The sequence below is a fragment of the Lissotriton vulgaris genome, chromosome 7 (genome assembly GCF_964263255.1).
Source record: "Lissotriton vulgaris chromosome 7, aLisVul1.2, whole genome shotgun sequence".
NCBI classification, from domain to species: domain Eukaryota; kingdom Metazoa; phylum Chordata; class Amphibia; order Caudata; family Salamandridae; genus Lissotriton; species Lissotriton vulgaris.
In genome coordinates, this window is record NC_141695.1 from 684,527,517 (window position 1) to 684,553,889 (window position 26,373).

At 41.6% G+C, this 26,373-nt stretch overlaps 1 protein-coding gene across 3 annotated transcripts in view; it reads left to right on the top strand.

The window, feature by feature from the left end:
- Positions 1-26,373, top strand: part of RHOT1 (ras homolog family member T1) — a 671,689-nt gene that overhangs the window by 263,040 nt on the left and 382,276 nt on the right. For all 3 annotated transcript variants that reach the window (XM_086930896.1, XM_086930894.1, XM_086930895.1), the window contains exons 10-13: positions 871-979; positions 17,777-17,897; positions 22,896-22,980; positions 24,371-24,516. In XM_086930896.1, the coding sequence (XP_086787022.1) occupies positions 871-979; positions 17,777-17,897; positions 22,896-22,980; positions 24,371-24,516 (461 nt within the window). The remainder of the gene's footprint in view (positions 1-870; positions 980-17,776; positions 17,898-22,895; positions 22,981-24,370; positions 24,517-26,373) is intronic.

A 26,373-nucleotide genomic window follows, 5' to 3' on the forward strand; every position in this document is an offset into this window, starting at 1 on the left:
GCCCTACAAAATCATAGGGGCAAAAGACCAGTATAGGTTTAGGGAAGGCTGCTGCAACAATGAATGCATAAAATGAATAAGTAAATGAAAATCTGTGAAAGCTACTTGTACGGATAGTAATTCATTTTTTTAAGCTTATTTTTATTGAATGCTTTAAAAATTCGACTCGCCTTTGATTTTGTAGTTGCTGAAGCAAGTTTTGTAAGACATTAATTTCTGGTGCAGTACAGGGTCTCAAGTGGATGTCAAGGGTGAACCTTCAGTACCCCTGTGACTATTTGGTAGAGTCAATTTTTCAAATTGTCTGAATCGCAAACTAGTCATTTATGCATGATCGCAGTGTAATAAAAGGTATTGGTAATGTATGAGAGTTTGTAGATGATGGATATTTTTATGTCAAATTAGTCTTGGATAGTAATCGAAAATAAAATTTGAAACTGTTAAATAATGACTAGACCCTTAACACTGTTGAGCAATTGAGAACATACAACCACTACTGTTATTGAAGCATTCCTTCTTGGCATTTATAATGCTATCCAGACTGCCCTAAAAAACAAAATTGAGCATGCTGCACACCTCCACAATTAATATTTAAGAATGTTCATTGTGAAGTAATTATTATAGGCAATGCACTAATGGTTGAAATGGGAGAAAAATGGAACTCTGCCTTTTCTTGACAGATATTTTCAAGTCGTTTGCCATCCATACAACGTTTTGTATTAGCACTCCTATGTATTCTGAGCACTTTACATTATTCAGAGACCTGTACTTGTGCGATGCTTGTACAACTCTGAGGCACTGTTCATTTATAGTTCATTAGTATTTTTGTGCCTGAATGTTATTTTATCTCCATGTTTGTAATTTTTTTAGAGAACCTGTTTCCACACACCATTGGCACCACAAGCTCTCGAAGATGTGAAAAACGTAGTTAGAAAAAATCGCAGCGACGGAGTGGCTCATAATGGTTTAACATTACAGGGTAAGTGCAGTATTTTCCTTTTCTTTACCGAATTGTTTTGTCATTTTAAGCAATGCAAAGTGTTGGATTCTGTGTATGGCTTATGTCGCCTTTTTCTTATACAACATTAGCTTTCTAATAATGCACTTTATTTGCTCTTGTCTTAATTCTGTGAGTTGTGTCTGAGATTAAAGAGTGTTTTCTATGAAGAACTGGAAGTTTGATTATGCTGACTAGTTAGATAATAAGTTCCATAAATTCTTATGTTGTTGTTGTAATACTTTATTCGATAACATATATCATGAAAGTACAGACATAAAATCACATTAAACAATTACAGGTATTACTACAAGTCCATTAAAGGAAAAAAATCATTGTTACAGACAGTTAAAAAAAATGGAGAAAAGTCTACAGAGATTTATATAAAAAGGATGCATTCTTAAGACGTTAAAAGCAGCCTAGATCGTGTAAACCAAGCACTGGCCAAATACTTAGCTATCCTGCAAATTATGTACATTGAGGTAGTGTTGGTTAGAATAATGCACAAAGCTGATCTGTGGTCTCTAACGCCCATAGCCCTACACACAGGTTTCAGCCATTTTGCCCTAGCATGTTTATAGGCATTACAAGCAAACAGAAAATGGCCAAGGGATTCTACCGGACACGGGCAACCTGGACATTTTAGATCATGAACCCTCCTGCCCTTCCACCCTTCCATAATTTTTTTTAGAGGGAGGGTGCCATATCTTAATTTTAAGAACAGGGTTCTATCTCTGGGGGTCTGAATAAAGTCCAGAAATGGTTCCAATTTTCTGCTGGGTTTATGATCGAGAAAGTCGTTCGTCAGAGATCCCCAGCTTGAAGTAATGAGATCTTTGCCCTCAGCCCATTCCCAATATAATTTCTTATCAATTTGTTTAGAGGGAGGGGACTGCTAGGCCCAAGACTCAGCCAGTCCACCAGCTTTTTTAAATTGTTGAGCCACCTTATTTTGCCGGAAGCATTCAAAGTGATTAGTTCGTCCAGCACTAGGGCCTAATTTACTAATTCAGGGGTCCGTCTAAGTCGCACCCAGAATAGCACAGGGCGTATTTGAACTATTTCTGCAATTGGTCTTTTACCCATATCATAAAATAGTGGTTTCAAGGGGGTCGAAGGAGGAAGGGAAACTAGGTCTCTCAAGAACTTATTCTCTGCAATAGCCAGCGCCTTACTATTCTCCGTTCTTATGTCCCAGGCATGTTTGGAATCATGTGACTTTAACTCGGATTCTCCAAAGTCTTACCTTCTCCTGGAGGCAGAAGAATAAGAAAATAACCTTTGTGTTTCAGAGATAGTCCGGCATGTGCTGTGCTGGCATCACCAAAGTAAATTCGTGACGAAGTTTGAACCCTGTGCCAATGGTAAAGTATGTTCTGGAAGTGTGAAAGACGAAGGTTTCGAGAAATTTCGGGATAAATATGAATATTTTTGGTAGAGGATTTGGAAGTCTCGGGATTTCCACAAGAAATAGATCTGTGCCACTCCTTAAAACACCAGCTTAGGACCATGAGTGTAGGAAGTGATTTGAGTCACACCTTGAAAGAATTGTCAGTCAAGAGTAATTGAACCTTTTGATGTAGCTGTATGTATTTTATTAGTTTTAGTCAGAAGTAAAAATTTGCACCTGAAATTGTTTACGGATGTCTGCTCATTAAATAAATAGTTATCAGTTATCATACATTACCCAAGACTCATGATATTTTAGCTAAAATTGACATCTTACCACAGTTACTATTCCTGACAGTGCTTTTCATTAAATGACCCCACAGCGCTAATTGAGGCGCAACATTCAGCGTGGCTCTACAGAAACTGTGATTTGTGATTCTAAGTCGCCTTAACTATGTCACACACTAAGCCACCCACTGTATAATATTTTCACCTTGTTCACATTGCGCCGCCCAGGTTGTTCACCCCATCACTTGCGTCGCTTTTCACCACTTGTATATATTTGAGCACCAAGTCCACTCTCGGTTGTAATTGAAATTTTTTTTGAACTTTTTGCTGTTCTAATTATTCAATTTTTTCCTTGTCCTCCTGCTTAAGATCCAAATATATACAAATCATTGGAATAATTGTCTCTTATTTTCTTGTTTGTGTAATGCTTTATGCGCACCTTAGTAATTGTCTTTTTGAATTCCACCTTTTGGGATATTGTATTTTTATACACATTTCATTGAATAAGGACGCCTTTTTGGTTGGCATCCACAATGGAATGGAATGGAATGGAATGAGGATTTGTAAAGCGCGTTGGCTACCCAGGGGCGTCCCAGCGCTGTAGGGAGCTTGAACTGATCCAGAGAGGTGGGATGGGAGATGCGGAGTGAGGTTTTAAACCAAAGTTTTGCTGAATAGCCAGGTTTTGAGAATTTTCCAGAAGGTGAGGAGGTTGGGTTCGGATCTGATGTGGAGAAGGAGGGAGTTCCAGATCCTGGCTAGGTTGTAGGAGAGCGATCGACCACCACATCTGGCCTTCCTGATGCGTGGTACTGAGGCGAGGTGGGAGGTCGCGGATCTGAGAGAACGGGTGGGCTGGTACAATATCCTTGTTCTGGAAGTTGATGTTCTTTTTATTTGGGAACATGTAGGTGAATATTTGCTATTTCCATCCAGCAATGTAATAAACGATTAGAGACAGTGTAAGCTGTCTGCATGAAAAAAGAATTTCTCACCTCGTGTAGGACGCGACGCTGGAACCAGAGATTGTTCTCAGCATTGCTGCTGTTTGCCGGTACGTGGTGGTGTGTGGCTCCTCCCCATCGCACGCAGACATGACATATCCACCTCTTCTGCACATCAATGTCAGTTCCTTTCTTTACTCGGATCCAGAACTAGTTTTCTCAAGTTTTTCTTATTTATTGATGAGTTTTTTGGCAACATTTTCTCTCAGTGTGCAAGGGAATATGTATCTTCCCAAGGCTACAGGGTTTACACTTTGGATGGACTGTCAAAAACAGGTGCCTGAGAAAGATCCCCACAAGGTATAGCTATGGTGTCTAGGGTTTTCACACAACTCCAGGTCTTTTGAAGGCTGCACCTGGATAAACTCCACAGTGATCTGGCACTGCGAAGCCAAACTCGACATCCAATACACTATCTGGAGGCACATAAGGGCCGATACCGATCACAAAGTCAAGGATGCGGACCCTTTCCTGTTCTCGAGGCCGTTCCTTCAAAAAGCTCCCCCTCACACTCTTTAAGTCATAAGGTAAGTTTAAATCAAAAAGGAAACATAAGAAGACAAAACGTGACTCTCCCTCTTCCCATAACTCTCATCAGGAGAAATTGTGTGAATATCATGGTTAGTCCCAATCTCGGTCCCCTGCCAAGGAACCGATCCCACAGCTTCTCCCTGTGCAACCTGAATTCCCAGGTCCATCGGAAACTATGTTGCTTATCTTTGACACCCTTCTGGCTCTCTCAGCTGTGCCTTCAGGCACCAAGGATTTGATTAGGCCTCCGGTGGGCTACGGTCGTCAGATCCTTCCTCGAGGCCATCTGTGCCTCTTGACTTTGATACGGGGTCCACCATAGTTCTGGGGCCTATGCTGAACCAAACAAAAAATCCGTCCCCACGATCTTCGCCGGTCCCTCGCATGCTAGGCCGAGAGGAAGAACACATAATCTTATCGGACTCTGAAGCGAATCTGACACAAACACGAAGTTGCTCCCTCCATAAACTTTGGTGCAGCCCGTCCAAGCTCATTTTGACTTAGATAGAAGTCTGCCTTTACCTACAACGCATCGCATTCCTTTTGTTTCAGAATCCAAACGCAGGGATGATGCAACAAGGACCTCCGCTTCTTTTGCTGTGGTGATCAGATGGGTTGCTGAAGTTTTAGACCTTCCGTCTGCGGAATTAAAGACTGATATCCTGCAGGAAGACCTGCAGCATGGACAGACTTCAAAGAACCACTTCTCATTTTTAATGAGGTTCTGACAACTACTTGGGTCAAGCCTGGATCTTGCCCTCAAGTCAACAGACAGGTATCCAGAAGACCGAGGCCTACCGCTGGTGATCCTACCTTCCTAATGCAACCCCCTGCACTTGAAAGCTTGGGGATTCAGGTGTCGGAAGTACACTGAACCCAAACTCATTTCCTACTACCCCTCCTGATAGGGACTCAAACCATGCAGACACTTTTGGGAAGAAGATGTTCTCCCTCCAGCCTCGCTTTACATTCAGTAAATGCCAGTTTCCTCCTAAAACAATACTGTTGTGTATTGTCGGATATAGTCAGAAAGATCTTGCTGACCTTCACCAAAAAACCCTGCACCAACCTTGCACAGATTATCCAAGATAGTCAGAGGCACTGAATTATGTCATCTGCTCTGGATGTCACTGGCTGCTTGGGCTGGGCAGTCAATACCAGCATGGTGCATTAGTGTCAGGGGTGGATGAGACACTCAGGCGTCTTGAGTGAAGATCAGATTTCACTAACGGAAATGCCATTTGCTTGTGCCTGTCTTTTCCGAGTTAAGGCAGACTCAGCCCTGGAGGCCCTAACATAAGCAGAACCTCAAAATGCTCCCTTTTCTACACCTCTGCAGCAGTGTCCTCTGCAGTTTTACCCTGGTTGCAGAGCATCACATTGAAGAAATGTAAACCTCCTAAGGGGTTCACTGATACACCTGGTCCTTTTAACCAACAAAGAAGAAATTGGCACAGAAGCTGTAATATAAACATAATTTATTAACCTCCGATGAGGGAGACTGCGTCATACGGTACCCTCAGGCCGCTATAGGAGGCATTCTAAGGAGTACAGAGAACAGGGGCCTTATATATGCATAGGTTACATTAGTCCGCATAAAACCAAGGGGAGGTCCTGGCACATGTAAGCATGCTTACTGACTAATATGGCTATACAACATTTGCTCACTCAACAAAGTGGGAGGAGAGATATTTCTCCTTACATCAGAAAGAATAGCCTGACAGTTCTATACTAGGAGCAGGTGCATTCTAATATCTAGGCCTTTTTGAGCTTGTGCAAGGCTCTGGAAGAGAAAAAAAGCACATGGCAAGCACATGGCTAACTAAGGTGGCTGCCAAGTATAAAATGGCTTTCAGCTCATGCTAACAGCGATTCCTGCAATCTTTAACAGATGGTCCTTTTAGCATGAGCTAAAAACATTCCTATGATCCAGTAGGAACATAGAAAATATTTTGCACATTTATTTTCATAAATTCATCAATATCCTAGTCCATTGCTAGGTGGGCATTTTTCATTCTACACATTTCATTAAGCGGGTATATATAAGGTATAAGCAGGAGAACAAAGGGAACAAAGCATTGCGTCATAATTAACATACAGATAGCAGGAGAGAATAAAGATTATTATCACAAACAGAATTATCAATTTTTCTAGCCCTAAGTAAAAAGCAAATCCTAGACCTATCTAGTCCAATTCTATGTAAAAACAAAATTTTCTATAGACTTTTCCAGTGTTCCTTTTATGAGGGCTAGAATATCAATTAATGTACTTTTAGGAGGAGGGCAAAGTAACATTTGTTAACTGCTCAGAAGAATGTTTCTCTCGCAAAACAAAATTATACCTAATGCAAATATTAAAGCAGTCAAACGTATTATTACAAAAATAATGCCTGGCTCCAAGGGACCAGGAGGACCACACAGGATCATAGGAATTAGGAAGAGGAGCGGCAATGGCTGCTGCTCCTCAAAAATGGGATGTCCAAAAGGGTACATTACTAACAAAAAGAAGTCCTTGGGAAATTGAAGCCGCTGTAGAACCAGCCAGAAGGGAGTCTTCTCCCTGTGTCCATTTGAGCCTCACAGGCAGGCTCTTGTTGTTTCCACGGTGGAGATGCAGAAATAGCAAATCAATCACGGCCCAGTTAGGGAATTCTTTCAACGCTCCTGTCCAGTGTCTCAGGCAGTGCACCAGTTTTCTTCACTACAATCTTAACAGGCACCAGAGACACAGCACCTGTACCCTAAACTCAAATCCTTCCCTAACTTCTGTATTGCTCTGCTGGCGCACTGCTCTTTTGCTGGGGCAAAAGATTATCCAGTATGCTCAGGCACTTGATCAACAAACAAAGGTACAAACTTGCATTCACTTTGGGACCAGAATTCAGAGGTCTGATGATAGGATCTCTGAAGCAACCCTCGTTTCAAAAGGGGTCACCACAAGCAAAAGCCTCCTTGCCGTTCTGTGACTCTCAGCTAGGCATTAAAAACTTGATACACGATTTCTCCTTTCTGATTTGTGACCCCGTCTTCCGCCCAAGACAGTGGCAGGGGTACACACTTCACATCCCAGTGCTTCAGCCTTCACTGAGGTTCTAGTTCCCAGCAACGTCTGTGCTGGTTACCTTCACCTTGGCTTCAAGCTGGACTGGTACTTACTCGCCACGCTGGATCTGATGTCCGGGCCCCTCTGGAATTGGCTGTAAGGCAGCAAATATCTATTGGTGGACAGAACAAAAAGTCTTTAGACAAGGCACAGAAATAATCTATCAACAGAGAGGATAGTCTCAGAATACTTCCTAGTCTTGGGACGCCCCATATATTAGCAAGGCACCCAAGAACCCCTTCATCTATCTAAGAGTAAAAAAAAAACCTGTACCTATTACACTATTTGAAGCAGCTAAGTAAGTCTGTGTTAATTTACTAAATTCTGAGGAAAAGAGAAAAACAATACAGACATACTCTAAATCCTTACATATGTGTATTTCTGTATTATTCATCTGAAGACCCACAAGAAAAAAAGAAATGTTCTACACTTTTACTCCTAGACTTTACATTACCTGTACAGGACTGCAGACACTTTAAAAATGATTTCTCTTAATAAAAACACCTACATTGTACGCTTAGAACCATGCTCTCGTGTTATAGGTGCAGCAGGAAAATCTCAAACTGCTAATTTAACAGGGATTCTTATTAAATAAATAACTAAAAAACACTTCAACATAGTGGGTACATAAATTTACAAAGTCCTATAAAACAATATTTCCTTTTCAAAAATGTTTGCTGAGGATCACATGGGCATCTTTCCTGCATTCTACTTTTCACGATCCAAACTATGCAACATCAGCTCTAATAAGGACTGTCAATTTATTTACACAGACTAGCTAATAATAATGGTGTTATCACCTGAGAATTTTAGAACAAAAACTACCCACATTTAGTTCCTCTTAAAGGTCAAATAAGGGAACAGCAATCTAGACTACTCCTCCTTTCATAATTTCATCAGACATGATGGGCAGTAACATAGCATATTTATTTATTAATTGTATTAATGCTAAAAAAAACAGTATTACTGAATAGCCAATTAAATGTCTCCTGGCTGTTTCACAGACAGCTTAGACAGGCTCAAAAGAGAGTGAGAAAAAGAGAGAGAAAACATAAATTTGCCTACCCTTAATTTGTAGAGGAGCTAGCCTCCTCCCCATTTCGACAGTAGGAAAACCTGAAACAGGTTTCACTTCTGTCGACACTATCTACTTCTATTTGTGGCAGCTGGGCACAAATACACTTATAGGAGGTAGATAGCACACGTAGCTAGCGAAAAAACATTAATAACCAACCACAAATTCCTTTAGCAAGTATACTAGTTGTAACATGAGGGCACATGAATTCAAGCTAAATCCCATTGCCTCCTTATCTCGGCCCTTGCACAGTAATCTTCAAACTAAAAGCATTAGTTCTATATAGATGGCAGGGCTATCTCTGCATATAACTTACAAATGCTGCGTTCCCTTGATAATGTTATTCAATAGGATAACCCCACCTGCACATTTCCTACACTTGTATTATATCTCAAGAAAACAGTGATATCCCCAGCTAATGTTATTTAAAACATTACTTATAGTGCTTTACCCTACAGTGTGAGGATCAGGATATTTAAGTAATACAAAGAAATCGCATACTGTCACAGTGGCTCCCTACGTGGAAATTGCACGTTCAGTTGGTTAATTCTAAAAACAGACTTTGGCCTTGAACCCTTAAACCTGTTGTCCTCTGTCTGAGAAGGGCTACGCCATGCAGACTTTCCAATTCAAAGCAACTATGAAGAATCACAGCTGAAAGACAGTCCTGTTCATTCCTGTTTGCCAGTAATTTAGAGGTACGCTTAATAACTTCTGCAGGTTTTTTATGTTTAGTTTCATTGTGTGCGGTGTGCTTTCCTAGCAGTATAGAGGTCAGCTATTTGTGTTATACATAAATGTGTGCTTTATACTGAAGCCTAAGATCAGTTTGAAAACTGCTCTGAGTGGCAGAACTGCTTTTAAACAGTGAATTTTGCCCAATTTCGTCTTTGGTGTTAGGGGGACTTAAAAAGAATAACCTACAATGTTTTGGCATATTAGTCATCACCAGAGTGCCCCCTAGATATCCCAGGAATGGTGGATCAGAAATGTATAAGGTACACCCTTATAAAAATGAGTTTTGTACGCCTGGGTAAAGTGACATTTCACATTTTAGTTTCCCCCAATTGCGGCACAGATCTGCGTAAATTCAACTTTGATGCCAGGAGTTCACAGTATGATCATTAGGCAGTATAGAGATCAAAAAATGTTTTTTGTGCACTTATTTTTAATGAACATTTTTTTTTAAAATCTTCAAAATTCCCCCTTTTTATTATTTTATTTTTAATACCACCAACCCTTTTGATGGTTCCACGTATGAAAAGCAAGCCGTATTCCTTCTTGCCTTCAAAATGTATTAATTTATAACCCTAAGCACAGAAGCCTTACTTGAAATATGAAAGGTCTGCGCCACTTTTTAAAGGACAGTTATTATTTAACATCAAAACCACGGATGTGCTTATGTAAAAAGTGTAAGAAAGTGGCTCTATATATACTGGACCAAAGTAAGGTACAGTGTGTATAGAGTCCCCAGTCCCCAGAGGTTTGGCAGAGGCTAAAGTTAGATATAACCTTACTCTCTAAAGTGGTAGCTTGGTCGAGCAGTAAGGCAGTATCTGAGCACAGTGTAAAGCATTTGTTGTACAAACTCAGTCAGCAAATGTTCTCACACACTTAAGAACTGAACTCTTGGCCAATTGTTTTGTATCAAAAGATATAGTGGTTTTATTTCAGAACCAACAAGGTATCAAAATATACTCTTCTCAATATGAGTGACTTTAGGTAATTACTTTGCAAACAGGCAATAGACTTTGTAAGTACAATAGCTACAGTGGTTGCACTAGGCAACACAATTTCAAACACAATTTAACATTGAGCTCAATGGGTTTTTCTAGATAAATGCAATTGATTACTTTTAGAGTACTTTTCTAACCACAGGACTGGATCCTTGATTCAGTCCCGGGACATAAGCTGTAAACAGTTAAGTAAAAGCGTTTTGGTTACAGTAGTGATTTTTAAAGAATATAATTGTATTGTCAAAGTTGACACTTAGAAACTTTTCCGTGAAAACCAAGCAATGTTATCCTATAGGCGGAAATTCAAGTTACTGGTAAGTACAGTTATAATTACTTTTTCGGTTCAATGCTGGGCTGAAAGGCACAGCACTGGCTTCTCTCCTGATCACAGGCGAGTAAATCTGAATTCGTTATTTGGCTGATTTTAAATGAATATTTTAAAGTTTCGAAACTCCACACTTAAAAGAATTTCCAAGTGAAAACCAGTCAATGTTATCCTATGGAAGGAAAATGAGTTACCGGCTTTTAGGTTAGTACTCGACTGGTAGAGTTAAGGTTCTGGGCGTAGACTCAGGGGTCTTCCAGGGTCAGAAAGGTACAGTTGTTGAACCCTCAGCGGCACAGGGGCAGCCGGATGCAGAGAGAGTAGGCCCAATGCAATCCTATGGAGAGTAGGGGGCCTTCGGTTGGTGGCTGCAAGCAAGCAAGCCACGCAGCTGTGGGAGCAGAGCTCCTGGTCACTTACTCAAGGCAAGTGGGGAAGTAAAGTAGGGTAGTAGTTGCACTTCCAACGGGAAAGTTAAAAAGTGAACAAGGGCTGCAGGCTCGGGGACGGAGATTCTTCAGGTGCGACCACCACTTCGAGTGGTAAGTTGGGATTTTGAAAAATAGGTAGGTACCCCAAAGGAAGGCACAGGAGGCCGCAGGGCGCCCGGGTGCAGGGGTATCTTTTGGCGTCGGGAAATCTTACCCTCAGCGGGTAGCGGTTGGAGGGGTCGATGGTTCTGAGACTGCAGGTGACGTCTGGGTCGTCGAGGAGGGACTTTGGGCACTGGTCTCCGGGTAACAGTCGTCGGGGGGACGGCTTTGTGGTCCTTGGTCACTCAGGCCAGGCCGGGCTTGGCGGGTGCAGAGTGTGCTGGATTCGCAGTTCCTGGCTGGCACCAGGGGTATTGCTGTTTGAGCAGAACCAGTGCTCGTTGGAGTCCCAGTCTTTTTAGAGGTTCAAGGCAGGCAGGTCCTCCGGGGTTTTCGAGGGTTGCTGTCCGCATGAGATGCCGGAGTTTCGCAGGAGCAGGTTCAAGGATCAACAGGCCTGTAGGTTTCTGGGGCCAAGTCAGTTGGTGTTGTGCTCTTGTTAGCAGCTGCACGGCAGGTCTTCTTGTTTCTTGTTCTTCTTCTTGTTGCAATCAGGATCTGAGGAAGTAAGGTTCAGGATGCCCCTAAATACTACATTTAGGGGCGTTACAGGTAGGGGAAGGGCAGGGACCAATGGCTTTCTGTCCTGGGGTGAGTACACCCCCTAGCCTGCTCCTCTCCCGTGGGAGGGGGGCAGGAGCCTATCTGTGATTTGGCAGGACTCCCCATCCTCAGGATGGCCAGAGCCCGGAGTCTTGCTCCACCTCGCATCTCCCACCTGAGGGGTGGAGTTGGCATAGGCAGGCATGCCCCCTTTCCTCACTTAGGGTTTCCCGCCGTTCTTCCCGCCAGAGTGGGGGTCAGAACTGGTGGGGGCCAGTTGCTGAGTACAGCAAGTGGCCTGGAGAAGCTCACAAGGGCGGCATGCCTTGGAAGCTTCCCCTGCCCATCCTGGGGGAGGAGGCTTGGAACCTCGTCCCAGGATGTGCATTGTTTCAGGCCCCGCGTGTGGCAGGCTCTCGACCCAGGGGTCCAGAAACATGTCTGGTGGTGGCAGCCTCGGTAGCCACGCAGTCAGGACACTGGAGAGTTGGTTAGGTTTCAGGGGGCATCTCTAAGATGCCCTCTGTCGTGCATTTTACATTAAATCCCACACTGGCATCAGTGCGGGTTTAATGTGCTGCGAAGTTTGATATCTTCTGTGGAGCCATCATGGTGCTGTTGAATTCGTAATGACAACCTCCCACCACCATATTCTCTTAAAAGGCAGCACTGCACTTACAGTGCCCAGGAATGGCCCTGGGTACTGTAGGGGCACAGGGCTCATGCACCTGTGCCCACACCACTGGCATAGGGCACCCAGCTAGAGGGGTGACTGATGGATGCCAAGGCAGTGAGCTTGTGGGCATAGCACACAGGGATGTGTGCCATGTCGACTCTTTGTTTAGTTCTGCAACTAGACACTCGGCTTGCATAGGCCGTGTGTGGGTGTCCGGGTACAGGGCCCCTAAGGGTGGTACAATCAGTGCTGCAGCCCTTAGGGGTCTTCTCTGGTCACCATGCCCTGGGTACCTAGGGTACCAGTAACTAGGGGCTGACAGGTGACCAGAGATGCCAATTGGTTTTCAGTTTCAACACAGTTTTAGGGAAGGAACACAAGCCCTGGCATCTAGTTGGCAGGAGCCCAGGGCACACTCAGACAAAGCACATCAGCAATTAGCAAAAGGCGGGGGCATACCATGCAAGAAAGATGGCACTTTTTCACAAAAAAGCATTAAGGAAATCCCTTATAATCCTTTCTCTGTTATCCAAAATAATGAAACTGTTTTTTGTAATTTTTAAAATCATGCAGGCCTTCATACCAGGTTTATACTGACTTAAAATCTAGTTGACTCAGCATTTTGCCTCTGTGGCCTACAGTCACGAATAGCCATGCGCTATTTACTAAGCTGTTGCTTTGACCAGCAGGCGTCAAATTCTCATGCCTTTCAAGCCAGCACAAATCTATCGTTCTGTAATGTCGTGTTTAGTTCAGCAACAACCAATTCACTCAATGATGTGAATGCCTTTTAATGTCTAATACAATGTATCTAAGGAAAATGCTGTAACATTTTGTATTTTAGTCCTAATTATTACAAAGTACACCATTTTGTTTTTGAGGCCTTTTTTATTCCTATTGAATGTGAATTCTTATTTTATCTTTAGCATTGAAGCAGTTTGCACACATGTATAGTTTCTTACTCTGTCAATTTAATAGTAGCATGCAGCTTTTTAGCAAATGTTATATAATTCATGTGCAGATTTTTTATTTAATATGTAATTAATTAAATGACATTTTGCATAACAGAATGATGACAAACAAAACACATTGAGCTCATTCCAGACATTTACAGAAGGGGGTCATACACTCAGAGCACACAACACTGTTCGCTTAAGGCTAGCCATTCTTACACAAAAAGCTCAATCTCTAATTACTCACACAAGTACCACTGATGTCAAATCACAAACCACATAGATATTTAAGCACATAATTAACCCACAAATCAACAGAACCAAGAGACAGCCCACAGACTGTACTGAAACAAAACCGTTTGTAAATATTAATTGTAAGTCATACGGTACCTTCAGGCCACTGTAGGAGGCCTTCTAAGGAGTACAGAGAACAGGGGCCTTTTATATGCATAGGTTACGTTAGTCAGCATAAAACCAAGGGGAGGTCCTGGCACATTTAAGCATACAAAATGTGCTTGCTCAGCAAAGTGGGAGAAGAGATATTTCTCCTTACATCAGCAAGGATAGCCTGACAGTTCTATTACTAGGAGCAGGTGCATTCTAAAAGCTAGGCCTTTCTGAGCATGTGCAAGGCTCTGGAAGAGGGTGAAAGCACATGGCAAGCACTTGGCTAACTAAGATGGCTGCCAAGTACAAAATGGCTTTCAGCTCATGCTAACAGTGATTCCTGCAATCTTTAACAACATCATACAGGTGCATGCTTCAGATAGTCCAACAAGGTTACACCCTACCATTTCTTTCAGACCCTCTGCATATTCACACAATTTCCATAATGGGAATTAGACCTCTATAAAATATTTTAAAGATTGTAGAACTGATTTCCACATCCCAAATCAGATCATTTAATGTCATACCTGGTATTATGCAACCTTTATTCCAGATTTATTCAAACGTTTCCATGCCTTTGCCACCCATTTGGCAGTTGTTATAGAAAGGGATAAAATGACAACTGTTAACAACATGGCACATCTTTTGAAATATTAAAAAATACCATTCTTGAAGCACTCCATCTTTGTCCATTTTCCACTTCGTATAAGTGTATGGTTCTGGGAGTGCCGGACTTTGAACTGTCCTCATCCAGCGGGGATTAGATAAGGATAAATCCAAACCTTCAAAAGCTTTAAGTACTGAGGGTAGATATATTACAGTTAAGAAGGCACTGTGATATGCTTGGTGCAAACAACACTTTAAAAACAACGTGTCGGGAACATCATTCTACATAAGAATTGATCACAAGCATTATTCAACAGCAGTGGTGCAGGAAGCACGACTGATGTGCACTATTTAAAAATCATATGAATTTAAGTTTGTGATAAGTCACAATCTTGTGGTCTAACAATCTGACTGCTTGTCCAGGTTACCTGTGCAGGTAAGTGAGGAAAGGAATTTAGAAGTCATAGAAGATTGTGGTATGGCAACCACCAGGGATGCCCTGGTGACATCACTAGGTTGCTTGCCAGGAGGGCATGGTAAATGTTCGAGTGCTCAAGGAGGTTGTCGGATACTTAAGTTATTTAAAAGTATTGCATAAAAAAGATATAATATTCCATGATTGATCCTGAAGACAATAAAACAGTGCTGTCCAATGACATGACTAATTATTAATGTAAAATTGACAATTGTCTTAGAGTTAGGACATGATTACCATAAAGCACTAAAAGACAATCAAGTGGTAGGATGTGCTTCTGATGCCTTGAGCTTTTAGTTCACTGTTATGAAAATTTAGTAAAATGGAAGTTTAAAAGCGTGTCTGCTGGGTTGAAGCAGGCAGTAACAGCATGTCTACATGATTAAATGCTCCTCTCGTGGGATGGCACTCTTAAGATGGCTCTTCTTTCAGTTTGGAGTTTGGGGAAGATACACAATAGGTGCTCCATGTCTTCCACACCAACCCGACAAACAGCTGAATTTTGGAGCTTCAGGCCGAAGCCAGGGCAAAGTGTGGGCGAGGATGGGTAGGTGACCAAAACAGAACCACAGTAATTTCCTCTTAAAGTGTGGAGGCCAACCTGAAATCTAATAATGCTATGGCTTGAAGGTTTTGTACTCATTTAGTATCAGCCACCCGTGGGATCTTTTTTGCCAGCACAGCCTTGTCTTCAGTTACTAAGAAGCTCCCTCACTAAGTGATTATCTTTTTTTTTTTTTTTTAAAGACTGCAGTAGAGACATTAAGGTCCCATAGGGATCGGGCACCCAAAGTGTTAGTGGCAGATTCTATGTATAACCTGGCTAGGCCATTTTGATTTCTTTATAGTTCTGACCATAGGATTTTATTTAAGGATTTGCTGGCTGACGTGTTCATTTTCTGCCAGGTTTCGAGGGTAGCCCTCTTCCATGTGACTGATTGATTTATGAGCCCGTGCCCCAGCTGGATTTTTATGTAGAAGTTGGAGCAAAGAAAATATTCTTACCCTTGAAATGCGGGGTCGGTTTTCATGAGGGGCAAGAGAGGTGATCTGACTTTAGCTATTAGAAAACCCATTGGTAATTGGGGTGAAATGTCCAGAAAAAAAAGTGTCAAAAGTAGTTTTTTATGCCCTTAGTTGTTACCGAGCTGATGTGTGGGAGGTCCGATAAGTCTTTAGAAATAATATTCTACTCCTCTTCAAACATTTAAGTATTCACATAAGCCATGGCAAGATTAGCCATGGAGGTTTTTTGGATCATTCGAAAGTGTAGGTGGGTCCAAACAATAGTTGTTAGTGCTTTTTCGCCCTTTTGTAAGTGGGTAGAATTTAAGTACGTTCTACAGCCTCCATTCCATAAAGAAGGTTACACTAAGTCCACTGCCAGTAAAAATTAAGTTTATTTTACATCATGGGAAATGAAGGAGGTTTTAGAGATTAGAGTAATTGAACATAAGAAGACAGTGCTATACGCTTCCATATGAATGATTCAGGGAAAACATTTTAACTAGAGATTGTAAAAGGTCAACTAGAGATGTAATAAAGGTTAAAACACCAAAGACAGAGTTTAGTTTTATCATTGCACTTCTAATGGCAACACTCACTTTGCTCCTTTAGAGTTACTTAATTGAGTAATTATCTGAACCCCCAGAGTAACATTGCCACTCCTAAATGTAATATATTGTCAAGTAAGAAAACTGTGGGGGGAACATGAAAGCCCAAAATCCTAGACTGACAAGAATCATGCCGGCTCGTGAGAGACTTTAGATTCTATTTCCTGTTCTGTGCTTCAGACATAGTCATCCTGTTACTTCATGGACCTCAGAGTCTACTTTGACTAAATTATTTCCTGACTGAATTAAGGAATGTCTGTATAACGTTGGACGTTTTGGAAGTTGTTTCTTGGGTACCAATTTTGGCAGATACACTACAGGTCAGTCTTCTTATCTAGCATGAATCTAGGCATTATGCACACATTTCAGACATAAAAGAGGATCTAGGAAATGACCATTGAATTGACAAGTTGTGAAAATTCTCTCGGTTTAGCAAAACAAGACCCTACCAATCATGACTCTCTGAGCAATGGAACAACAGTATCAGTATGCTAATACTCGCATCAAAAGGGCACATAATATAAGTAACACCAGTGGTAGCTGAGGCTAAGTGGGTTGCCACAATAGTCCCCAAATCCTCTTGCCCTTTCTGGTACATCCTCTCCATTTGTAAACCAGTTCCTCGTCTTTACCACAATAATCCTTTCCTCTGGACCACTCCTCGAGTGAGGGTTAGCTGCTGACAATCCAGCGGCATGCTATGTCACATTCTGGATCAGTAGACCCATTCTCAACGGAACACAGGCCAATTCAAATCCTAACCATCACCCCTAATTGGGCCTTCTTGGGTTCCTGTAGGCAGGGGGGTGGGGGGGGGATACACTAAACATCACACCCAACTTACTGTGTACTTGTCTCCAAAAACTTGTATCGTGGTACAGTCCCAGATGGTGTGGTAATGGTTCCTATGGCAACTTTACAGCTGAGACAGTAAGGCCGAGAAACTCTACCCATCTACCAGACCCTCAGTGTTGTAGTAGGACCTGTGACATTTATTGCATTGGATTATCCTGAGGCAGGGGAGATTGGCAGTGAGCTAGCTGTCATCTTCTTCTCCGGCCACTCTGATCCTCCAGCTCGCCAAGATACTGCTACTCATCTTACACAACTGGTTAGGAGAGTTGATTATCAGGGACTATTCACCCTCAAGACACTTTTGCTGAGAATTGGTTCCATTGTTAATTAGGGCTCCAGTAGGCGAATTCTGGAACTTCAAACAATGCCCTATTATAGCCTTGTCATGCAGTAATTGTAATCATCGAAAAAAAAAAATGTGGTGCTGCTGAAATTCCCCAAGAAGTTGTTCAAAGGATTTGGTATGCATGCCCATCCATATGTCCAATAGATTTGATATACCATCAGCTCCCAGTGCCCGAAGTTTAAAACTTTCGTTTTTTAATCATCTCCTTGCCTTTTGAGCAATATGACATTTTGTTGATCCATTTTGAAGCATTTAAATCTTTTTATTTTTCTGTATCTTCAGGGTTCCTTTTTCTGCATACTCTCTTCATCCAAAGAGGCAGACATGAAACCACTTGGACAGTATTACGCCGGTTTGGATATGACGATGATTTGGAGCTGACACCTGATTACCTTTTTCCTTCGTATGTGGCACATAAGTATTTTTTTTTATTCTCTTCTATGAGTGCCCACTATATATCACCCTGTGCTGATATATTCTATACTTCTTCTATGATGTTATTTAATCATCTTCATTATTGCATAAGGATCGGACTATTACCAGCGAAGTGTATTGTCTACTCATGCATACATTTGCATAACCAGAGATCTATTATGCCATATGCAAAGCCAGGTTTTTCATTTCCATGTAGACTTTGGTGTTTTCGTTTAACTCCATAAGCCGATTTTTTTACATATTTACGAATATGGTAGTATATATGGCAGTTCTTTTGTTTGGGGTGTGGTTGTCGCTGTGGTCGGACATGCATATCCAGGATGCTCCTTCTCATTCGATGAGCTGCTGGCATGGAATACTAAGTGGCAGGTTAGGATTTAACAATTTATTTTACAAAAACTGTTCTCAGAATTTGTGTGGTAGTGCCTCGGCCTGTTGTAGAATACCTTCCACAAACTCCAAGTTCACAGTAGTATTCAATGGAGAGCCGTAAAAAACCAACAGGTCTTTTCTTTGAGTGGTATGTGTGTAATGAAACTTATGTTAATAATACGAGATGGTAGATTGGGGTCTGTCTGTGTAGCCTTGTTGTTCCTATTGACTGTTAAGGAATGCCATTTCAGTAGAATGTCTTTTTACCTGGGGTTGATCCAACTGTCAAAGTTCATTGGTCTGTATGACCTAGGTGGATACAGCATGCCTTTATAGGATAAAGTAGTGGGGATGTAAAAGTGTGATGCCATATGTCCTCGTGACTGGAGAAAGCAGGAGTATTACGCGCCCTACTCACTAAAAGGCAGATGAATCTGAAAATCCTCAATGCGATTGTTTGGTGTGCCCATCAATTTGTCTGGTTCATAAATGTGGTAGAGTGAAGGTGTTCTTTGGATCTGGATCCCTCTGTATGGCCAGGATTGTAGTTTGTCTTCTGGTTGGTTACCTGGTGATAAAGGCTGGTTGTTACTATGTCCTTTCACATGGGAAAGACCTTTGACAATCCTTTTCTCCTGAAAGGTCAAGAGTTCTTCTAGGTGCTAGCACGTATGCACTTATTTAAGCTTCTGTTTGCAGTTACCCTCAGTTTCCCGCTTGTCAGGGTAATTGTGAACTGAGACCTGAACATGGAGAAGGTAGGTTAGTGAGATTTAGCCTGGCTGGGACTGTCTAGTAGCCAGCTGGTTGGGCTGGTAATTTGGGAGTTTCCACTTCTCTACGGAGCGAGGTATTTGAATTGTTCTTTCACCAAGCCCTGGTGGTTGAACATTTTCTTGCCGTCTTTTCTACTGTAATTATTTGGAAATGAAATTTGTTATGTATTGATGTATGTTGATAACCAAAGTAAAAATGGTTTAATGCATAACATTAATTTCATCCTCTGCTTTAAGTGATTCATTGAAAATGTTATATTTGTTATGTATGCCTGTATGCTGATAGTCAAAGTAACAAGCATTGGCAGAGCCAATAGGTCTTGCTTGTGTAAGAGCTATTGGCTTTGTCAATATATCTTAGCCAAGTTGTACTCCAGCGTGGTTGCTGTTCAGCATGGCTAAAAGCTAGTGGGGTAAAGGATAGAAGAGTGTCATAAAGTGGAATGGAGTGGGGTAGAGACTCGTGGAGTGGTGTTGAGTGGCGTATAGTAGCATAGAGTTGAGTGGCATAGTGTGAGTGGAGTAGAGTGTTGTAGAGTTCAGTGACAGTGTCGTGGAGTGGTATAGTACAGAGTTGTGTAGAAGTTGTTGCGTGGAGTAGAATGTTGTATAGTAGAGTTTTATACAGCAGAGTAGATTATCATAGAGTGCAGTGGTGTAGGAGGGTGGAATGACGTAGAGTCGAGTGGTGTAGAGCAGAGTGAAGTGTCAGAGTGGAATGGCGTATCATAAAATAGATAAAGTGACATGGAGTAGTATAGAGAGAGTTGCGTAGAATGGAGTAGTGTCATAGAATGGAGTAGAGTAGAGTAAAGATTAATGGAGTAGGGGGTCAGAGTGGAGTATTGTGGACTGGTGGGTCATAGAGTGGAGTAAAGTGAAGGAGCGTAAAGTTCTGTGGTGCAGAGTAGAATCTTGTAGTTTGCATTGGTTTTAAGTAAAGTGGTGTGGAGTCCATTGAAATAGAGTGCAGCGTCGTAGAGAAGAGTGGTGCAGCATAGAATGCAGTGACGTAGAGTGCAAGGGTGTAGAGTGGAGGAACACAGAGTGGAGTAGAGCGCAGTGGTGTAGAGTGAAGTGGCATAGAGTATATTGTTTCAGAGTAGAGTAGAGTGAAGTGGCGTAGAGTGGAGTGGTACAGGGTAGAGTGCAGCGGTGTAGAGTGTCGTAGAGTTCAGTGGTGCAGAATAGATTAGATTGAGGTAGAGTGGAGTGATCTAGAGTGGTGTAGAGTTGAGTGGTGCAGAGTAGAGTGGCATGGAGTTCAGTGACTGAGAGGGAAGTCTTGCATATTAGAGTGTCAGAGTGCAGTGGTATTGAGTTGTGCAGAGTACATTGGTGCAGTGGTGAAGAGTGCTGTGGTGCATAATAGAGTGGGATAGAGAGAGAGGCGTAGAGTGAAGTGGTGTAGAATGCAGTGGTGCACGGTAGAGTGCATTGGCATGGAGTGTGCAGTAGGGTGGCGTAGAATAGTGCAAAGTACAGTGCAGTGTAGAGTGCCGTAGGGTGTAGTGATGTAGAGTAGAGGGCAATAGTGTAGAGTGCAGTGAGTAGAATGGTTCATAGTGAAATTACATAAAGTGTAATGGTGTAGAGTGTTGCAGAATAGTGTATCGTGGTCTACAGTGAAGTGGTGCAGAGTAGATTGGCGTAGATTGTATTGGTTTTGAGTAAAGTGGTGTAGGGTGCAGGGACACAGGCTGGTTTGCAGTGGTGTAGAGTGGAATTGTGCAGAAAGGATAGAGTGGCTTAGAGTCCAGTGGCACAGATTGTTTTAGAGTAGAGTTCACTGGCATAGAGTAGAGTATCAGAGTGCAGTTGTGCAGAGTAGATTACAGTGGCTTAGAGTGGGTTGGCGTAGAGTGCAATGGTGAAGAGTTCATTGGTGCATAGTAGAGTTGTGTGGGGTTTCGAGTATTAACATAGTTGAGTGGTGTAGAGTAGAGAGGCTGGAGTGGTGCAGACTATAGTGCAGTGACGCTGCGTGGAGTGGTGCAGAGTATAGTGCAGTGACACCGCGTGAAGTGGAGTAGCTAGTGTAGTGTAGAGTGCAGTGGCATGGAGTGGTGCAAAGTACAGTGGATTAGGGTAAAGTGCAGTATGCATGGTTTGGTAGCACACTGCCATTACAGGCAATGCATCTTCAATTGTAAAGACCAATACATTTGCACAGACATACAGTTTTACTGATGCAAGTATACAGCACACAAAGGATAATGTGTGGAAATGCCATCACCTAGGGTATTCATTTCTTTTGATCATAGGAAAATATTTGTTTCCATCACACTTCAAAATTACCAAAAATGAGCTTAATTTGTGAGTTCCATATTCTGAAATATCTGTTAATTTACAAACATTTAAATTTTGTTTCGTGTTAGAGAAAAAAACATCGTACATCATACCTCAGTAGCCAATATTATTGTCACATAAATCCTCTCACTTTGAAGACACAGAAAGAAAAGTAAACACAAAGCTCCCTCTGAAAACAGAGTGTGACATTTGACTTCTGTCTTTGAAGGCACAGTAAATGTGACGAGATAAGAACAAGATTTAAAGGCCTGTTTACAGAAATTCAGTACTGGTAGAAAAATACAGTAAATAGGATTTGCAAAAGTTGAAGTGATGAACTCAAGCTGGACAGCCTAAAACAAAGAAAGCCAGTACACCTAAAGCAAGAAAATTTGAGTTTTAAACCTCAAAGCCAGTGGTAAGCAATGGGCGGAATGCATTCTTAGGGAAGCTTTCCGAATGTTCCTAAGATTCTGTTTGCTAACTAGACAGCTGCGCTGTCTGGTAGGCTTCGGCCTAAACATGGTTTATTGTATTACAGTAATTTCTTGGACTTTGATTATTTCATGCATCATGATGATTCACATACAACAAGAAATTCTGCATTTAAAAGCTTGTTTTGGTAAGGGTTGGTTTTGACTCCTCAACATTGTAGTTTGCTTTTTTGAATTGTCTTGGTTAATAATTCAGATATACACCACTAAAAAACAGTGCTCCTTGAATGCATGCCTCACTCGACCTGTTGATATTCTACATTTTACCATTTGTTTTAGTCGATATAATTGTTTTATTTATCCCGTTTACTTTTAACAAAAAAAGGCTGTAGGTGAAACCAAGTGCTGCATTGTAAGTAGAAGATGAAAGGGGTGGTATGCACTCCCTATTTCTCAAGAGTTAATCCATTACTATTAACCTCCTTAACATATTGTGTGCAGAACTAGGTAGTGCCATGCCCTAAATGCACTGTATATAGTATTTATACAGTGCATAGTATATAGACACTGTAGTGGGGAGCGCAGGACTAATTTCTGAGTAATGTTAAATAGTTGGTTTGATCTAGTATCCAGTAATGCAGTGCGTCTGGGAATGGAGCGTGGATCCTGCGCTTTCCACTACATTGTATTGTCAGTGGAAGGACAGGTACAGTTGTTTTTGAAAATAAAGTAGTTGAAGCCTTAGAAATATAAGGTGGAATTCGGTATAGTAATCATAAGACAAGCACCAGGAGAGGTGGAGAACGTAGAATTTCTCACTTAGAAAAACACATTGTGTATTTGTGTACTACTCCTTTCCATATTCTGTGATGTGGAAACTGCCTTTTCAGTAGCATGTTTTGGAATGTGATATTATGTTAATATTTGCACTATTATCCTCTTGCTGTAAAATTGAAACTGGAGGTTGTTGCTTTAGCTATAGCTTTTGAGTTGGAAAATATAACTTAAGCATTTCAACCAAATGAATGATTATTAGATTATTAAATTGTGAATTGGAGTGTTATTTTACCTGTTGCTGTTCTGTTTTCTTAATAGTTTGAAAATTCCACCAGACTGCACAACTGAACTTAATCACCATGCGTATCTATTCCTACAAAGTATTTTCGACAAACAGGATCAGGTAGGCCGTTAAGCAGTTGTATTTTTTTCTCCTTTTCTTAAAACTCAAAATAGCATCACCAAATGTGAGAGGAGATCAACCAATTCATTTTTTAAAAACCTTACAACTGACCCTAGACCTGCCTGCATGTTTTCATGTAACAGGTGAATTACATGAGCCTATGGCATAGAGCTATATTTCAGTTCTTGCTGTGTTTGACCAGTCCATGGCCATCATTATCATTTATCACCAGGATGCGGCGGCGGTACAGTAGTTGAGTTTGGAAAAATTGCCTCATGTCTTCAGAAGCTTCCAAGGAAACGCCTGAAATGGATGTGTGCTAAAAACCTTTTAGAGAGCCACTTCACATAGCGTCTGTGTAGGTGTAGACCAGGAGCAGGTTTGCCACAGTGAAACTAGTGCAAAACTCATCCAGTACGTTTTAACAGATGATATGGAATAAAGTTGATCCAAAAACAATGTTATCGCTTAAAACCAACAAAAGTGGAATGAAGTGGATAAAAGGAGAGCTGGAATGTAAGGCGAGTAACTCAGCTAAGCCTTTGCTACCTCCCCTCTGCCCTGCCTTGGGATATTTCGAAAAGTAAAGAACCTGTATAGATAGACTTTTCAGAAGAGTTTGATAGGTAACTTGAAGAAGATTTGGGGATTCATTTTGTAGAAGCCCTAATTCCCTCTACTGCAGTGTGTGATGTCTGGTCTGGATACTCAAAGTGACTTTCCTTTGGGACCATCTACCATGATGTCATCAGGGCATGACAGATTTGCAGAACCTGAAGTCTTAAATCTCTAGTTGGGAGTTCAGTAAACCTGTCTGAATGTCAGTGGATTTATGATTAGGTCAACACAAAATTATTTAATCTGTCTCTTACCTGACTGTGGTCTTTCTAGGAATGATTAGTGCATTTTAATATATGTTGAATACTATTTGATATACATATTGACAACAACTTTTTATACAGAGTTCTGTGCAAAAGGTGTGGTGAGTAGCTTTTAAAGTGAAGGCAAAAGATTATATTCTTGATAGCAAAATGGTATATCCAAAATTGGCATACATGCATAATCAATGCAACTTTTAAAATAAGCAACTTGCTGACACTTCAGAAATAATAAAATTGAGAAAATAATTGTTTTGGGCTGAGAGCAATGCTTATGAAGTGCATGGGCTATTCAGCTGATCTCCCATGGGTATCAGACATTTAACTTAGGCTTTGAAGCTCCTGCGTGAATAATTTACTCTCTGATCAGCTTTTTTGTTGTTTGTAAGCTTTGGCTTTTATTAGTGTATAAGCTTTACAAGCACTAATGTCAAAGACTGTACATGAATGTAGGGATATAACATTAGTACAGACATAACCAGCTTGACCTTATGCTTTATTTCATATTTTAGGATAGAGATTGTGCACTGTCCCCTGATGAACTCAAAGATCTATTTAAAGTTTTTCCTTATATGCCTTGGGGACCAGACGTCAACAATACAGTCTGTACAAATGAGAGAGGCTGGATCACTTACCAGGGGTTTCTTTCACAATGGACGTGAGTATGCATTTTTCTTGAATGGACTTCTCGTATTAAAATTAAGAATTATGTCATTTTTTAAGTTCATTATTTTGTATTACCATTCAGATCAGTATGGTCCACCAGCATGAAAGTCACAAGCGGTGTTGCAAAAGGGTTCTTCAGATGAGGTGATATTGAGAAGTGTTAAAGGGCCTGTGACAACCCTGAGCAGGGTCACATGTTCACCCACTGCCTCCTTTATCTCTGTTCTCAGAGCGAAGTGAAGGATACATTGGTGTGGTTGCACAAGAAAAATGCAGTGGCACTCTCCACCTCCAGCTTTAAACCACTGTGGAACATTCCAACACCTGGGGAAAATTACACCTCAAGAATAAGGCTCTGCTGGAAGAAAGAAGACTCCTGACCAGAAGAAATGGACACAGGTTTCCTGACGTCTGCTGAACAGAAGGAATCCGACACCTGACTCAATCTGGAAAAAAGGTCTCAAGGACATTTGACTCTAGGTGGCAACCAGGGACTGTAATACTACCCAAGGCCAACCCTGTATGCCCACAGGGACCATGGTCAATATCTCATATATACACAATTCCCTGTGGGACACCCGTGGAAGATTTTGGGGAATTCAACATCCTATATCCTATGTCCTATTATACAGTCACAGCAATATCTTATTACTTGAAAATAAAGAAGAACACAAGGGACTGATAAAGGTTATTGTCAATAATATGTATTAGCAATTCCTATTCAGTGTGCAGTGGATCGGTGAACAGAGTGCCGACAACGCAGTGCTCAAATAAGTGAACAAACATTTATATCACATATAACAATACACACAGTACAGTGCCCCTGGTTCTGTACATAATTTTCAGGTGTACATATTAGGATGCTGTAGGTAAAACCACAGTTGCTACTAATATCAATGAATCTGGGAAGCGGTGGATTGGGGGGGGGGGTTGTTGAAGTTTCGACCCCAAGTAAATGAAGGGGTCTCTTCAGGACCAAGTAATCTGGCTAACCAACTTCCATATAAATGGGGACAGAAACCCAGATGTGATCGTTAGTCCCAACATATCTAATTACATGTTTATGCACCAAACTCCTTGAGCCCTTAGTCTCCAGTTCTCAGATTGATTCACTGACTACTGTGCATCAATAGTGAATGCATACTGTTAACAGTAACCTTTATCAGACCCTTGTATTCTTCTTATTTTTCCAGTTAAAAGATATTGCTATGATAGCATGATATGACATTGGATGGTGGTTTCCCCAAATTGTTCCAGGGGAGCCCACACTGTGAATGAGTCTCACAGGACATTGTATTTATATGAAGCATCCAGGGACTGGCACCTGTCCATCTGGGCATTGGCTCTGACCTCCTCAGTTTCGCTGGGGGACAGTGTGGGACAGACTTGCTTTGGACCGTGAAGTAGAGGATTGCCCAGGAATATCTTGGACTGGGCCTTTGGAGGTGGGCCCCCTGACTCTTGCTGGACTCACACGTGTATAGGAGTTTTTGGAGTGCCTGTTAACTGTAAGTAGTGTGTGTAAGCTGCCTTCATGGTGAAGGCATGAGCCAAGGAGATTGCCAGGAGCCCAGACAGAACTGCAGACATAACTGCGTGCCTTTGACTATGCAAATCTGCCTGCTGCTGGGAGGAAACACCCGGGCACTGGTGCTGATTAGAAGCCTTAAAATAAGGCTGGGCAGCCTAAAGAGCAGTCCCTGAGCGGAAAAACAAACTTCAGGAAAAACTCCAAACATTTAGAGGCCAGGAGGCTTAAAACTAACATTCCTGGTGGCTAGAATGAGCCACAAGAAGTGAAACACTACTTTTCCCCATTACAGTGAATCAGAGCTATTGTCCTTTGTGC